General features: G+C 39.8%; 2 protein-coding genes and 5 non-coding genes across 8 annotated transcripts; 6 read left to right on the top strand and 1 right to left on the bottom strand.

Moving 5' to 3' along the window:
* Window positions 1-242: 242 nt before the first annotated feature.
* ZWILCH (zwilch kinetochore protein) lies at window positions 243-10713 on the bottom strand. 2 transcript variants are annotated; one of them, XM_035336316.1, is made up of 18 exons: window positions 10647-10713; window positions 10444-10495; window positions 9375-9470; window positions 9147-9256; window positions 8432-8628; window positions 7884-7963; window positions 7461-7616; window positions 7154-7225; window positions 6721-6814; window positions 5992-6047; window positions 5044-5146; window positions 4167-4246; window positions 3799-3955; window positions 2877-2905; window positions 2400-2536; window positions 2031-2126; window positions 1802-1920; window positions 243-1127 (listed from the first exon to the last, which is right to left on the bottom strand). In XM_035336316.1, exons 1-18 carry the CDS (start codon window positions 10703-10705, stop codon window positions 1036-1038), a joined length of 1785 nt encoding a protein of 594 aa, XP_035192207.1. In that variant the 5' UTR covers window positions 10706-10713; the 3' UTR covers window positions 243-1035. The 2 variants fall into 2 exon arrangements, with proteins under 2 accessions (XP_035192207.1, XP_035192208.1); XM_035336317.1 differs by lacking the exon at window positions 10647-10713 and having other exon boundaries at window positions 9147-9281; window positions 10444-10629.
* A 180-nt stretch (window positions 10714-10893) lies between these two features.
* RPL4 (ribosomal protein L4) lies at window positions 10894-16567 on the top strand. The gene is made up of 10 exons (XM_035336310.1): window positions 10894-11214; window positions 12670-12841; window positions 13234-13340; window positions 13775-13913; window positions 14407-14531; window positions 14910-15039; window positions 15456-15612; window positions 15823-15906; window positions 16144-16264; window positions 16349-16567. The coding sequence occupies exons 1-10, from the start codon at window positions 10909-10911 to the stop codon at window positions 16484-16486; spliced, it is 1479 nt and encodes a 492-aa protein (XP_035192201.1). The 5' UTR covers window positions 10894-10908; the 3' UTR covers window positions 16487-16567.
* Window positions 12496-12597, top strand: LOC118172452. Its single transcript, XR_004753709.1, has one exon. It is a non-coding gene; the product is annotated as a small nucleolar RNA SNORD16 (small nucleolar RNA).
* On the top strand, window positions 13085-13156 carry LOC118172455. The gene has a single exon (XR_004753712.1). It is a non-coding gene; the product is annotated as a small nucleolar RNA SNORD18 (small nucleolar RNA).
* Window positions 13610-13709, top strand: LOC118172459. Its single transcript, XR_004753715.1, has one exon. It is a non-coding gene; the product is annotated as a small nucleolar RNA SNORD16 (small nucleolar RNA).
* Window positions 14772-14839, top strand: LOC118172457. Its single transcript, XR_004753714.1, has one exon. It is a non-coding gene; the product is annotated as a small nucleolar RNA SNORD18 (small nucleolar RNA).
* Window positions 15083-15153, top strand: LOC118172456. The gene has a single exon (XR_004753713.1). It is a non-coding gene; the product is annotated as a small nucleolar RNA SNORD18 (small nucleolar RNA).
* Window positions 16568-17139: the final 572 nt, after the last annotated feature.

The following is a 17139-nucleotide window of genomic DNA, read 5'->3' as shown; positions in this document are numbered from 1 at the left end:
TTTGTCTTTGGTGTTGTGCTTGCAATCATTCCTCTAAAGCAAACCAACAAACCAGTTTCCAACTTAGCTCTCAATACAGCTCCAACGCTGCTGTACGTATTCTGTACACAGTAGCAGCACACATATATACAAAAAGAAACTCATCTTAGCTTCTATTCCAAGGCATTAACTATTAAATTGACAGTTATTCTTTGGAGATGCAACATACTAAAAAAGGAATAAGAAATAAAAAATAAAATTTACTAAGGAGAAAGGAGAAATGGTAGATGCTTCAGTTTTTAAATGCATGAATAAGAAGGTTTTTCTTATCAATAGTTAAGAGTTTTTGAAGCAAATACTTCCCTCTCAAATTAATCAGCATATACGATATAATTTAGTTGTACTACCAAAAGGGTACATACAGTATCTTATTAATGTACGACCATATCCAACTGTCAGTAATTAATCCCGATGCATTGGAGTCATTATGCTTTATCAGCTATACTGAATATTTCTGAAGAAAGTAATATAAAAGTATATATGACCCCATCTAAAGTAATTCACTCTGCATTAAGGGCAAAACTGACTATGGGCAGCAGAAATAAGTATCTCCAAGATTACTCCAAAGTATAAACACAGGGATGAGGAGAGCCAAGCTGTCAGAAGTTCATAATGCCCTTGATGAACAGCTCTCCAAATATATTGCAAGGATGAAATATCGCTTGGTACCAGAAAAATGTGACAATATTGCTTGTTTTGTAAAAAAATAAATAAAATTTTAAATCCCAAAGTGTAGAACTTTATTGAATGCTTGTAAATGTATGAACCAAAATATCTACGGTATTTTCAAAGTAACTGTCCTGTACATTCGTAACTGCACAATATTTACAAACTAGACGGGTACAGATGAATTATGGCTGCTGATGTCACACAAGCATACTAAAGCAAGTAACTCAGTAAGATGTATTGTTCTTCAAATCAGAGAATGTTGCTAAATGTACTGAACTTTCCCCTTTACTGTACCTTTCCAGTGCCTGCCTGGAGAGTAACATCTATTTATGTGAAATGCACCTGACTGCAATTAGTCATTGTAATAAAATACATTCTTTCTTCAGTGCTTCCATTAACCGTAGAATCGCACAAGAGACCTGCAGAGATGAAAGATAGTGTTAGCCAGTGTATTTAGGTCACGCAGTAATTTTGAAAACAGTTCTCGAAGCTAAGTTTTAGCGAAAGCACTTCATGAGAAAAATTGAGAAAGATAGGAAAGCTTTACCAAAGCATTACTCTGTAACAAATCTCCTCCACCCAAGACAAAGCGGCAAACCATTTCTATGCCAGTCTAATTTCTGAATTTGTCCCCGTCTTTATGCATTTTCACTTATTCTACGTTTGATTTTGTGAAGCAAGGCATGCCTTCTCTCCTTGGCGCCTGTTTGCTTCTCAGACTAGAGGCCAGCATTCAGTAACAGTTAAGTTTCTCTTCAAACCCATCCTCAGACACACTGGCAAAGATTTTAAAAGTTATAAGATACTGTGGAGAACACTAACCAATCATGTCATATTTAGTACTCTTCTGTCACTTTAACTCTAAAAACATAACTCAGCAAAAGTAAGAAGGCAGGTCACAACTTTCCAAAAATCTTTTAGGTGCTACATATACAATCTCACATTTTTATTAAAAAAAAAAAAAAAAATGCTGTTTCAGTTTTGCTGAAGATATAAATAAGAAAAAGTTTAGACTCACCTAACACCATATAAAAACTGAATTTCTTATTTCTTTTAAAATGTTTACTTTCATTACACCATACACGTTCCTTACCTGTGTTGTTTGATATCATATGTTCAACAGGAGGACTAGTACTAACTTGCCATGTTGTTTTAAGCTCCTTTTGGCCATGCCCACTACTTATGTCCACCTTCCATATTTCTGGGTGATCACTGACAAAATAATCAAAATACGTTAAAATTTAATTAGGTGTTCAGATCTGAATTCACACTCTGAATTTTAATGTTACTGTTTAATTTTAAAACGCAGAAGATTATCTTACTTTTGATAGAACTTCTTGACGAGAGCCGGCCTGATTGGCAGTTGAAACACATGCTTCTCATTTAGAGGGTTTTCCTTATAATATTTCAGACAAGTTCTAGAATAATATAAATCAACTAGTTACAAACATTCTTTGGAGAAATGCTCATGACACTGCATAAGCCTTGTCCAAAATTAACTAGACCCTCAGGTTTTATGATTTCCTCCGTTTTATCCATTTTAATCACAACACAAAATGTAACAAGAAGATCCAGCTTCTGCAGTCTCAATCATCAGCAATTCAGAATTTGTTTTTTGAAAGTTTCTTTACAACTATCAAAGAATTTATTTGCTAGTACTATTGAAAAGGAAAGTAAAATGAAATAATTACTGTGTCAAAGGGAAGAGGTTCTCATGTTTAAACTGAAGTAAGACTGTACAGCTGACCATTATTTCCAGCATATGGTGAAGCTTTTGAACACGATGAACTTGTTCTTGTAGATCTACTGATGTGGAAATGAAGTAATCCTAGAACAGCAAACAGTTTCCACTCTTAACTGGACACTCATTTTCTACAGACACACAACATCCTCTCAGTTTACTAAAAACATCTTGCTTCTTTTGAAAAGCAAAAATATAAAGAATGGCCCAACAATCAGACTAGTCAGAACTATACTGCCTGACAATGACTCATACCAGATACCTAGGAAATAATATATAATCCAGGTAACAACACAATGACATTTCTGCAGGATGCTGTCCCATCCTCTTGATTTGCAATTCAATTACTTATGGGGAAGATGACTTGCCATCTTCCACCATCAGCTAAGTGTGCTGTACTTTAAGAGTTAAAAGTAAAGAAACTCACCAAATAGGTTAATGTTGCAAGTTCCTGGCCTGTAAAGCGAACAGGAAAAAAAATTACCCCACATTGTCAGATGACATAAGCAACATTCAGGTAATCTAACGGGGAATTTCAAAACAAAACAAAACGGCAGTCATTAAGATACTAAGAGTGAGGATGTTACTTATTGATGATTACTCATTCAAAATAAGAAAAAAATCTGTGAAGTGGCATTGTCTTACATACCACCAAGGCTGCACAAACATGGAAACACAATGTAGAAACCTACTGTATACTTTGATCTCTTACAGACGTATAGATTTACACATAGCAAAAATGAACTAGCAAATTAAAGAAAGAAAACTGTGGCAAAGCAAAGAAGAAATCAAGAAATGAAGAGATGAAGGAAAAGGAAGTGGATTAACACCAGTGGTAAACATGACACCCCTCCCAGATTCAGAAAAAAATAAACCTGTAATACAGAAAACAAAGCCACAACGTTTTCAAGAAAAAAAAAAGTACTTTATGAAAATCATTTCGGCCTTGTTTTTGTTTTCAGAATAAAATATGTACAAATAAAATCACAAACACAGCTATTACATACAAATACCCTTGCCTGATTTCCCTTTAGACCACAGAAGAAAAGACAAAAAGAGTATGAAGGTCTTATTTTATCACCTACAGCAAACAGGTAAGAAAACAAAACACTCCTGTTACCCCTAATCTAAAGCTCCCCTTCTTTAGTTTTGAAAGTAGTGAAAGTAGTTTTTTTACATATTGAAAAGCTGCAATGAAGACCCAGGAGCCTTCCCTTCCTCAGGCTGAGCATCCCCAGCTCTCTCAGCCTTTCTTCATAGATGCTCCAGCCCCCTGATAATCTCCATTTCCTGCATGGAGTAACCTTTTCCCTTGAATTTCTGATCATGTTAGTAGACAGTAGGCTTACCTATGAAAAAGCTGACGTAATCCTTCTTCATCTTATCCAAACCAATCTCCAGGAGCATTTGAACTGGAGTGATGCCACTGAGGGAAACGGCCTCTATCTTGCCATGGTAAGACTGCTGAATCAATTTACTTAGCAAACTGCTACTCCCTTGGTGAATCTAAAAATTAAAACAATTTGATTATGTTGTAGCTGTGTACAAAACCTCATAATACTAGAAGTACAACACCACGGAAACACAGACAAGCTATAACATGCAAAGGTAACTTAAAAGCAACGTAACATGGAAATAAGGGGCAGCTAAAAGAGAAGAATCATGTTCTTCAAGCAACTCAAAAGGATAAAATTCATTGTGAAATACAAATACATACCCATGGCTGTATTTCACCATGTTTCAGGGATTTTATGATCAATGTGAAACACTCTACCAACTCCTGATAGGAACTGACACCTTAAGAAAAATGATGCAATATTTTATTTATCAATCCAGGCTTCCCCTTCAGCTGTTAGATCAATAACAGGCCAACGCATGCTTGCAAAAAGTTAACTGCTCATTTAAAAAATGATAGCTGAAATGACAGGCTGCATTGCTTTTTGTTAAGTTTGCCATTCTGTGACTTTGAATAGGGTTACTCTAAGGAAACAATGATCAGAAGAGACCACTGAACAGCATGACTGTTTGAGAACAGAGTATGACATAAGCTACTTGTCCTGTAACACTTCTGTCTACATTCACTCTCTACACATTGCAACTCAGCACAGTTTATAAAATGAGCTGAATAGCATCCGTTTAGAATATGAAGAATTAGTATCTCCTTATATAATAGCACTGGAAGTGCTAGTACAAGAATAATAAAATTTGTATGCAGCTTCTTCAACTTTAAAAACTAGTCCTTCAGATCTAGAAAGACAATTTTATAAGTATTTTACATAAGTATAAACTTCTAGAGCTGATGCATACTACTGAATATTTAGTACATTTTACAATCAAATAAAATTAAATATAGTATCTCCTGCTAGATGCTGGTTTATCTTTATATAAGAAAGTATATCATCTTACATACCTAAAGTTAGCTCTTTTAGAAAAAGCCTGTTGGTAAAAATGTTCTGAAGAGCTGATCAGCCCTTAAAACTCAGAGACGTTTACATACATTTCATCAAGAAAGCCATACAGGATAGTAGGTACAGAGATGAACTAAAGGGCAATGGGTGGGGTTAAAAAATAATAATAAAAAAAAATCTACTTACTTCTCATTTTGCACCATAATTGTTCAGCAAAATCCAGGTCTCCTCGTTCACTGAAGATTGATTTTATTGAACTATCCACTGCAGCAGTGTCAGATTTGATATTCTGAAAGAGTTTAAGTAAAAAAGTATGCCTAAGATTCAAAGGCCTTATAAATTCAAATTCCCTCCAGAGATTAAAATTGGGTGCGTTACTGATTTTTCCCCTCTTCCAGGGAATGTACTCCGTAGAGGCTAGCACTGCACAGTAATTTGGAAACATATTTTTATTGCAAAGTAAAATTAATTCATTTCAGGTTTACCCCCCTGGATAATTAGTAGGTTTAGTCCAGGAAGTGAAGCCTACTGTTGGAAAGATTTTTTCATCATTGCCAAGTAAAGACTGTCTTGTAAAAAATACCTGCTTAGCTCAGGATGATCTTTTTCCATTTACAGTGGCATGATGCACATAGCATCAGTAAACAGCCAGAACACAGACCAGCAAAGTAACATAGACTGTATTTTGTGATAGTACACAAAGCTCACAGATGATTAAATAACAGCATATATAACCACTATACATATAGTGGTTAAAAGGGAAGGGAAAGAAGCAAGAAGGTATAGCTCCAGTACCTCAGAGACTGGCGCTGAATGCTAAGTTATATCAAAAATATGGTTAAAGGACACTGGTAGAGCATTTAGTATTAAAAAAAAAAAAAAGGAGTTTTTTTGAAGGTAAAAATTACAGTGAACTTATTAGAGAGCAGCCATGGAACCTGTAACTTTGTCTTTAAAGCTTTCGTCCATTATTTTTAAACAGACAAAAAACAGAAAGCAAGAGATCTTTCATTACTTCTTTATGTCGATGTATCTACATATATACCTAAATAATATACAAGACATAATGAAAATTTAGAATAACTACTTATCAGTGGAACAAGCTGACAAAAACTGGTAGGAAACTGCATATACCTCTGTTTCATTCTCATTTCCTGATACACAATATCCATCCAGTTTCTTCTTTAAATCTAGTAGGGGAGAAAATAAAAGTCACCACTATGAAAAAAATATAGTCAAACCAACTGCATAAATGCCTTGGTACACCAGAATTAACAAACACTTTAATGGGTGGCTAATAGACAAATTGTATCCATTTTTATTTTTTTCTCCAAGTTCTTTCTACACAAAACTTTCTGAAAAATATACCGTCACATCTGAAAACCTTTTGGTGTATTCCTACATCTGATTTTCTTTTTAGATTCGTTTTCTAGTATCTTAAACTTCTGATAAGCAGAATTTCACAGCAGTTTTCAGAAGCAATCAGTAATTTTGGGTGCTTTATTTCAAGATATCAAACTACTGTTGTCCACCACCACTCATTGGGACCCTTTGCACTTTAACGCTCATATGCACGTCAAGTAACTTGAAAGCTGCACCCAGAACTTGTCCAATTGCTTTTTAAGCATAGTTCTCTCATTTTATAAAGAAAAAAAAATATTTTTACAAGGTATTGGGACAAATAAAATTTCAGAGATGTACTGATTAACCTATTTAACTGCTCTGTGCAGACTACATCAGAATATAAATTACCATCTCTAATTCTAATACCTTCAATATGTATTTAAAATTAAATATGTGGAATTTCCTTTGCTTCTGTGAAATCTGACATCCCTCTCTTCCCACACAACCAACAGAAATTACCAGTCAGAAATCCTTGGACCAGGTCAAAAGCTGATTTGGACTCTAAGGACTCAGGCCATTCAGTCACACCTGTCTTCAAACCTTCAGCCAAAGTCTAAAAGCAGCATCAAAAATAAAACACAAAACAGTTCTTGTTTAAGGTTCTGCATATGCATAGATCTTTCTTCAAAATGCAGTTAACTTGTCCCAGAATCATACATCTCTGTACAGCCAACTATGAATTTTGAAACTTATCAGATTTCCTGGCTTTGCAGTTCACAATTTGTCCTCTGTGTATTCCAGATTCCTGAAACTGAATTCAAAGTTTATTCTGAACTAAATACTTTACGTTATCTTTGAAACACCTGATGGAGTTTTAAAAGGAGTAAATTATTAACACACAAATTCTCCATTCCACATACATCTGAAATTGGAATTTCTCATCTATACTTACAAGGAGAAACTGCAGTTCTCTATACAGCAGGTATACAGGACTCCTGGGGTCCCCAGACTCCAATGAAATATTCTGAAAGTTCCAGAAACTTATGTCAGACTCAAGCTTTAGAAATCAAGTATCCTAAGATTTTCATTAGGGAAATGCAGATTAGCATAATTAACAGTTTAGCCTATGAACACATTGTATTGCTTAGATAAAGAGTATCTCTTATATAAATAATTAAAATGGCAAGAACCAAACATATTTTCGATTCTTTACACTATTCATGATATAAGCAGTGGAAAGTTTGAGCTCCTTGACTTACCAGTGTGGCAGCTGCAGTAAGTGGGGGTGGCTGCAGAATCTTATCTACAGTATTCCACGTAATATCAATACATATGTTGCTTTCCGATTCTACAATTGTGTCCTCTATTGCAGCAGCTCTTATAAGTTCATACTGAGCAAAGCCTTTTGTCGTCACCTAGAATAAATAGATTTTAAAAATTACTAAGAAGCGCAACATCATTTGGTACTCACACAAAATATTTTGGAAGTAAATAAATTGGCTAACGTGAGGCATACCATGTAATATAAGGAGCCCAAACATCACTTCAAAATGGATTATGATACTATAGGGTTATGCTGAGTTTCTAAATAAAATCTACAAAGCTTCCCAAAACCAGTATGATAAATGTAAATAGAGGTTTTAAAACTTAAACTGGAGGCATGACGGACCATAGAAACCTACAATAGATGCATGGTGTTTGACTGTATGTGCCATTTTGAGTTCCTCTAGGTTTGGAAAACAGGTTTTATCAGCTGTAGGACCTGGGAAAGGAAAAAAAGTAAGAATCAAAAAAAAAAAAAGAACCATTTGCAAACATGATGCAAGTCATATTTGGCATGCAGAATTCATTCTCAAATATTCTATTTGGACTCATATTGTCCTTCAGAAAGCTGTCATTTCTCTTGCATCTATTCTACTGGCAATAAGAGGTGATGTCAACATTTAAATGTTTAGTAAGAGTCAGCGCTAGATGATTGCACCTGACTGAACGTAGGCCTGCAGATACTGCTGCAGTAAGTATATTTAAAAGTTATCACCCCACACTGCATGGCATACAGACATCTTTCTCTCCTTTTTTTTTTTTTAATAAAAATAAAAACCACACACACCAACAAACAGCAGGGGACCAGTACCAAGCCAACATCACACCAAAGCAGAATCCCTGTATTTGTATTCCCACATTCTTAAGCCTTCCTCACTCAATTTTGTGTGTAACATCCTAATCTTACCGTTACATGCAACCATATAAATGTTGATCCCTGTGATTTTGTTTCCAGCTTTGAGAGGCTCAGCTCCCAGCCAACAAGTACACTCCGGATCAGAGCCATCACACCTTATCCAGAGGGGAGGAAGCACAACCAGTTCACTTGTCTTCAAATGGGTCATGTTAGGATTTTGTGCCATTGTATATAAGGAAATCAACTGCCTAGAGACGTGAACAGGAAAGAATCAGATGCCAGCAAGTATAACTAAATCTTTCTCTTAAATAAACTTTAAATAATGCAACGGTAACACTTGACTCCTATCTGCCCTGTCCTGCTTCATCAGCAGACATTAAATGATCTTCCAAAAAAAAAATATGCAGTATTATAATCTTCTTTTTACAGGTAGAGAAATGAAGTCATGAAAGAAAAAAAGTAAGATACCATAACTGATAATACATTTAATACACTATTTTCATTTACACTAACAATTCTAAAACTGTAATGGAATTTTATATTTCAAGTGCTTTAAAAGGGAAGTTAGTTAAGCAAACTATGCTTTGGTACCATGCCTTGTAGTTTAATAAAACTGCTCATCTCCTCATTAATCCAGTGAGTAATTTAATTTTGAGGGATCAAAAATAACACAGGTGCTGAATATTAGCAAGAGAGACAAAAGTTAGGAAAAAAAAAAAAAGTTACATTGAAATAAGTGGATGGAGGCAGACCTTTGAGCACTTACTTTGCCCTTCGAACAGAAAGAGCGACTGGTCCAGCACTCTGAGGCTCAGAGGCATAAAGAGCATCATCTGATTTTGATTCTTCCATTGGGTCGCCTCCCTCATTGTGGTCCTTTAAAAGAAATGCACAGATGAGTCTAAAAATACAAGGTATGTTGAGATATTTGATGGGAATAAATTAAAAACTTGGTATTACATTTAAAAGTTTAACAAATGACATACACACTTACTGCTTTTTGCAAAATATACACCACACTACTTCCATTCCAAAATCTTTCAATGGGACTTTTGCAACCACGACCAATCAAACAAATCTCTACGTCGTTCTGAAGGAAAAAGAAAATAAAAATAATATATTACATGTAATTGATGTATTTCAGCCAATTTATAATGCTTCAAATTGTAAAATTAACTAATTACGTAAGTCTTTTTCCAACCCCATTGCCACCATTCATGAATCTAAGGCTTTCTTACTTCAGAACAGTTACTGTGTGGTCAGTTCTTGGCCTTCAGTTCCACAAAGATGGAACTGAGATGGAATAGAGTTCCACAAAGATGGAACTGAGTATTAAAGCAACTGTGAAAATGCAACAACTTTCAAATAACCAACACAGAAACCTTCACCTTTAACAGTTTGGTTCTTTGACAAAATGAAGCTTACCCAGATGAACAAAAGTTTGGGTATGAAGTGAAGATATTATCCCTCAGATAACAAGGGTTCATTGTTGTCAAACAGCAACTGCAGTCAGTAAATATCTTTAAGATATACTCATTTAAAATAACATTTAAGGTCAATTGATCTCTGAATTTCTCTTGAGAGCGCTAAGCATTGTTTATAGACATCAAATAACCCACTCCTGTTCTTGAGAGTGAAGAAATACCTTTAATTGAGCATTGTTTCTCTAAGAACACATGGAAGCATCGCTTTATCCATCATATCTACTCATTTTTTCATATTACTCTATCCTTAAATGATCATTTGCTTTTATTTTCAAACTGCTACCAAACTCGTATAAACCTTGAGATTAATTTATTGAGTCAGCCCTGCTCCGCAGCGTCTTCGTCCTCACTTGTTCCTACCAATTCTTTTAAACAAGTTAACCGTTAATAAGTGCAAAGAACTGGAGCCAGGCCGGGGGATGCTGTGAGGTAAACTCAGCGTACCGCCATCCCTGAGGTGAATTCTATGGTTCTAATTTCCCTTTCTGCGCGGTGCCTGCACACCTGTTTCAACCGGGACCAGCAGCCACTTTGCCAACACACAGACGTGGTTTCGAGCCTTTATTTCTACACATTTACCTCAAAGAGATGCGGGTTTTCAGGGATGCTTTTCCTCCCTTCTTCATATACCCTGAAACAAAACGGAACGTTAACTGCTTGGGATGTCCCTCACAGAAAATCCCCCTCCGCACACAAAAACACCGGAGACCCCCCAGGAACCTCCCCAGGCCCGGTCCCGTCGGGGTTTCTCCCCGTCCCCCTCGGCCGGTCCCGTCCCGCACCTGAGGAGTTCTCGGTACAGCTCGGTTCCCGCCTCCCGCCTCGCGCGTCCCGCCGCCATCGTCGTCGCCTGAGGCGCGCCCCGCCCGCCCACCCCGCCCCACGGCCCGCCCACGGCCCGCCCACCTGCGGCCAAAAAAATATATATATTTTTCCCATCTAGGAAATGATTTTGTTCGGTTTTATTCTCTCCCTGCGCCTTTCTGTGGAAAATAAACATAATAATAAAAAAATATTTTAAAAGTTTAAGTTTTGTGAGACTGAATGGGCGGTCACGGGAATCCCTCCGCCACAAAAGAGTCCCCCGGTGTGGGACGTGACGGGCGGCGACGGAGGTCCCCGGGGGGGCTCAGAGGGCTCCGTGCGGCGGGTGGCGGGGTGCAGGGAGGGGACCGGAGCCGAGGCCGGGGCCGAGGCCGCAGCCGGGAGCCGGGCGGTGCCTCCGGGGGCGGCGGGCGAGCGAGGAAGGACACGGCTGGTAGCGAAGCAGCGGCGCCACGTCCTTCCTTTTCCGGTTGTGCTGAGGCGGCGACAGGCGGCAGCACGAGGGGCTCCGCCGCTGCCCTCATGGTGAGGGGGGACGGGGCGGGACCGGGCCGGCGGCGGGGACGGAGGTGGCCCGGGGCGGGCGGCGGGACCAGGCTGAGGCTGGCGGGCAGAGGGACGAGGGCAGAGCCGGGCGGCGGGCAGCGCGAGGGCTGCAGGCGTGGAGGGAGGGGGGGCGGCCGCCATTTTGGAGGCGTCAGCGCTGTGCGGGCCGCCGGGGCCGGGAGCCGGGGGGGGCTGGGGGGTCCCGGCCGGGCTCCTCCGCTGGAAGCCGGCCGGGCCCCGGTCCTGGTCCCGGCCCTGGTCCTGGCCCTCAGGTGGCATGGGAGATGATGCAGCCTGCTGCCGGTTTTGGTCGGTTCTGTCACGTAACTCCCTAAAACACATCAAAAAGAAGCCACGCGGGGGCTTTGGAGTTAATGTTGAATAGCAGATAGAACGTTCCTTACAACTGTGGGGTGGTTTTTTTAAAGTTGTATTTCTTCTATTTTTTCTAAAATAACTTGTATACATACAAATATAAATAGGCTTCAGTGTGGAACTGGGCTGCCAATATATTTATATATAGTTATTGCTGATAGAACTCAGATCGTGAACCATTTCTCATTTCCTTCGCCCTGATGAAGTTTGTTGTGTGAGGCCCCTGCGCTAACTCAGGAGTTGGGGCCTTGCCACTAACCACCATTAGGTACGCGGCACAGTGCCCTCAGTGCAGCTGCCTGGTTACTTTTTGCAGTTTGGTGGTGTTTTTAACATCTGTGAAATGAATTAGGCATGAGAAAGGGAAGGAAGGTACCATTGCCATGACCTGTTCATGGCAAACGCGTTGTGCTCAGAGATTCTTTTGTAAAGATCGCTGTTCGGATCAGTGAGGTGTCACTGCTCGTCTTTAAGACCTTTCGAAAGGAAGCTGGTGCTGCTGGCCGTTCAGTTTTTCATCTCTCAAGTTCTGAGGCACGGGACTGTTTGGGGATCCATGCTTTAAAAAAGAAATCGCTCTGATTTTAAATTTTAAATTAACTTGTTTGTAGTCCTTCTGAGCCTCTGTATTTTATTAGAGAAGTTGGTTACAGTGTTTCAGTTGCTGTACGTAATCTGAATCTCAAACCTTTGAGAAACAGGTAAAAACAGGTGGGTTTCATGTAGTTTTTTTTAATAGCAGATGGAAAGTTGCTTAGAAGGCCTGGAGATTGGGTTCTAGATTAACCTTACCCAAATGATGATGTCATCTCCTGAATTTAAACCTTAGGTATGGTGTTCAGAAAGTGGGAAGTGTTGGGGAGCAGTATTTTAAGTGAAAACTATTGCTGTGATGATGTAATTTGCGTCTTATCCAGTGTTCAGTGACAGTTGCCTGCTGTCAGCATGCTGGCACTGTCGAACTGAAGACACCTTTAATTCTGAGCAATATTTGATTGTTTCAACTGTTGGTGATGGACTTGACCTGTGCTCAAGAGTTTTTCCTTTTTTCTTTTTCAGGCTTGCGCTCGACCGTTAATATCTGTCTACTCCGAGAAGGGAGAAGCATCAGGGAAAAATGTCACCCTGCCTGCCGTGTTCAAGGCTCCCATTCGCCCTGATGTCGTGAACTTCGTTCACACCAATTTGCGCAAGAACAACAGGCAGCCCTATGCCGTCAGTGAACTCGCAGGTATGGTTTGTCTGCAGAACGGGTGAAACAACTTGTGGTGACTGTTGATTTTTAATGTAAGTGGGTTAAAATTGAAACAAATCTAGAACTGAAGTAAGAGAAGCATCAATCAGGAGGATTTTAAAGAGAAAACAAGGAAACTAGTCTAACAATCTGACTTTGAATTACATGAAGTGTTAACTATTAGGAAAAGCAGATCGTTAGTACGGTAAGAGTGATTTTATCTGATCAGGGTTTGATTTGCTGAAATGATGAGATTCCACTTCATTGGTCCGTGTTTCTGAACCATATGATAACAGTGGAAGTTCTGATTATTAGTCTTGAACTCAACGTATCAGTGACTTTGGGGAAATTGCAGTGTTGTCACTCTGATTAAAATCTTTCTGCTGCAGGTCATCAGACCAGTGCCGAGTCTTGGGGCACTGGGAGAGCCGTTGCTCGTATTCCTCGAGTACGAGGTGGCGGAACTCACCGCTCCGGCCAAGGTGCTTTTGGGAACGTATCCTTTCATAGCTGCTGCTTGCATCGAGTGTAAATCTAAACTCATCCAGGAGAAGTAATTCTAAAATAACGAGATGTGAAATGGAATCGTCCATGTCTTGGGGTAATGGCTGCCCGCAGTGATCTGGACCTCAGAGTCTGAGAAAACTATGATGTGACTAGAAGCACCTGTGGGCAAATTCAGACTTACTTAAATGAACAGAAGCATTCATTCTTTTTATTTTCCCCTGCAAAAGTGGTGCACAAATCTTGTGATGCATACTGTCTTGCCGTGATGTCGTAATTTGCGTCTTACTCTGTGCTCAGTGACAGTTGCCTGCTGTCAGCATACTGGTACAGATGGTTGACGAACAGTTGATGCTGAGCAAGTATTAAAGAGGCACGCTAGAAAAAGTAGCTTCAAAAAGGTTGTTCTTAACTGTAGATGCATAGATGTGTCGTGGAGGCCGCATGTTTGCCCCTACCAAGACTTGGCGACGCTGGCACCGCAGAGTGAACACAACTCAAAAGCGTTACGCCATCTGTTCCGCGCTGGCAGCGTCGGCTCTTCCAGCACTGGTCATGTCTAAAGGTGGGAGCTCTGCTTCTAGAAACATTTTCCTGAGGTTTGGCATTGCCAGAGCAGTATCAGTAACTGTGGGATTACTTGGAATGTTTCTTGTGGATAAATAAATGCTCCTTTTAAGGAGTTGAGGAGGCAGTCCCCATTCTTCAGAAGGGTGAGTGATTGTGTTAGGTACAGCTGGGGGAGGTAACGCAGTTCTGCAGTGTTGGAAGTTAGGTGATACCGCAGTACTTCTGCCTGCGTTACTGGCACGAATCATCCTCGCAGTTACGGAAAATGAGATTGAATTTTGAATCTCATGGCAGTTCAGTTTGGTTTCTGTTCATAGAAGCCAGAGATTATGCTTCAAATTTACTTGGGTATTGTTTGAGGTGGGCCTGCAAGGCTTCTTTGAAACTCATCTACTGTTGTTAACTCTGCCTGACTATTAGAGAGTGAACTTCATTTCTGCTGCTTTTGATGTACCGTTTCTGAACAACCCTTGTACAATCCTCGTTAGGCCACCGCATTGAGGAGATTCCAGAACTTCCTCTGGTGGTTGAGGACAAAGTTGAGAGTTACAAGAAAACAAAGGAAGCTGTTCTTCTTCTTAAGAAGCTTAAAGCTTGGAATGACATCAAAAAGGTGAGTTGCTACAGGTATGTTCTTACGAACACGTTACTATAATCTGCCATTGTTAAATTAGCAATTCCAAACAGTTCTAGTTGGGTTTGATGCCACAAAAAATCCATTGGAAACAAAACTGTTTGACAGCTCAAACTTTTTTTTTTTAATGTCAGTTTCCTCCCATGCTGTGCTACTCCGAGCTCATTTCTCTTCATTTCAGTGTTGCTTAACATTGATAACTGGGTCTTCTTTGATTCTTGGGAATGATGAACTTCTCACTGGTCCGTGTTTCAGATAGTCAGTGATGATTGTGAAGTTCTGACTAAAATGGATTTGTATCTTATATTGTAATTCAGATGTTTTTGAATATTCACAAGTTTGATTTTTTTTGTGTAGGTTTATGCCTCTCAGCGTATGCGGGCTGGAAAGGGTAAAATGAGGAATCGCCGTCGCATCCAGCGTCGGGGACCCTGCATCATTTACAACGAGGACAATGGAATCATTAAAGCTTTCCGGAATATCCCAGGTAATTTTAACTTGGAACATGCTTACTCTGGTTGGGAGACTGCCTTGAATGATGAGATTCCACTTCATTGGTCCGTGTTTCTGAAACACATGATTTTGTGGAAGTTCTGACTTAAAGGAGTTGACAACTTCACTTCCAGGAATCTGATTTGGTGATGCTGACAGATGTTTACAACAAACTTTATGGCTGTCACCATCCATAAACTGCACTTGGAACAGTAAAAATGAAGTTCTTAAGTTTGTTCCTGGAAAAGGCTTCCTGTTCTTGTAATTTATTTAATAGCTTTTCATGCATATGCATATACAACTTAGTGATGGAGGAGTTACGAAGTCCGTATCAGTTTCTGTGTCTATTTCTTAGTTCTGTGTTCTTCAATTTTCATGATAAATCAAAGAGGCGTGTCTGTTTTTCTACAGGAATTACTCTGCTGGATGTGAACAAGCTGAATCTGCTGAGACTTGCTCCTGGTGGCCACGTTGGGCGTTTCTGCATTTGGACTGAGAGTGCCTTCCGCAAGCTGGACGATTTATACGGCACCTGGCGCAAACCTGCTACTCTGAAGAGCGACTATAAGTAAGTACAGATGGTTTCTGACACAACTTCACACAGGTTTTTTTTTTTAAAAAAAGTGGCAGAATAACCTGTCAGTGTCACAGATTCTTCAGGTTAGATAAGGAAAATGAACACCAGTCAGTGCGTTTTACTAAATACCTCTTTTCATTGAATTAGTCCTGTTTTTTTTTTTTTTTCTACCAACCTAAACTCTGAACATTTGTTTCACAGCCTGCCTATGCATAAGATGACCAATACGGACCTTGGAAGAATCCTGAGAAGCCAGGAAATCCAGAAGGCGCTGCGTCCTCCGAAGTAATAATTTTTAACTAATGACTTCCAAGAGTAGTCTCTTTTTAGTAATTGCCAAGTGTAAGACTTTGTATTGAGATGAGACATCTCTGTCCCTTGAGATGTGAGAGAATGCTGAGGTTTCTTTAGCTACTGGGTGTGAATATTAGGAATTTCAGTTCTCTCAAGTCAGACTTCAGGGGAAGTTTTACGGAACTTGAACTGTGAAATGTGGTCATGATGCATGTCTGTTCCTTTCAGGAAAAAGATTCACCGTAGAGTCCTGAAGAAGAATCCACTGAAGAATCTGAGAATCATGATCAAGTTGAACCCGTACGCCAAAACCATGCGACGCAACACCATCCTGCGCCATGCTCAAAATGTGAGTACGAATGGAAGCCAGTAATACAGTCTGAAGTATTAAAACCCGTTTTGTATTTGCTAATGATCCTTTTCATTTTTGTAGCACAAACTCAAGGAGGAGAAGAAAGCCAAGGCCAAGGTCACAGCTAAGGCCAAGGTCTCTGCTAAGGCCCAGACCAAAGGCAAGGCTGCAGCAAAAGCTCCGGCGAAGGAGGCAGCGAAGGCCCAGGCTGAAGCGTAAACCCCATACAGTCCTCATCCGCCTAAGTTCAGAGAGCTGTACTGTGGATTCACAGCTAATAAATTCTATTGGAACAGTGAACTGCTTCCATGTTTGTCTGACGCTGTTTATTTTGGTGGGGGCAGAATGAAGTTCAACAGTCAGGAAGATAAAAGTATGAGGCTAATGGGGCTTTAGAAGCACAGTAGGAGAGGATGTGTGAAAGAATTGTGTGTCTTACTGTCCAAGTGGAACGCAGAATCTGGCAGTAGCCTGGGACAGGGCCTTCTGCAACATCTTCAACAAAAACAGCCTGAGACTTTAAGCTTTTATGTCTTAAAGCTTGTGCTTTATGGGTTTGAGGGGAGCGTTACTTAAAAGCAAGGATTTGCATTCATTTTAAGTATCTTAATTCAGGGTTAGGAAGCGTTTACCTGACTTAGTCCACTTCGAGCAGCTGTTAGAAGGGAAATGGGGACAGTTGGGGCAGAGATGAGGAGGATTTCTGTCAGCAGCGGGTGGCTGGAGCTGGGCTACCCCCCTCCTGCCTCCGTAAAACTATTTCAACGAGCCCATATCTGTCAGTACAACTGCACCGAATTACCTCATTTTTTTTCCCCTAACCATGCGCTACGAGTTAAGACGAACGTTTAATTAACGGGGAGGGCTGCGGG

The sequence above is a fragment of the Oxyura jamaicensis genome, chromosome 10 (genome assembly GCF_011077185.1).
Source record: "Oxyura jamaicensis isolate SHBP4307 breed ruddy duck chromosome 10, BPBGC_Ojam_1.0, whole genome shotgun sequence".
In the NCBI taxonomy this organism is placed as follows: Eukaryota; Metazoa; Chordata; class Aves; order Anseriformes; family Anatidae; genus Oxyura; species Oxyura jamaicensis.
Note: the sequence above shows the minus strand (reverse complement) of the source record. Positions and strands in the feature narration are given on the sequence as shown.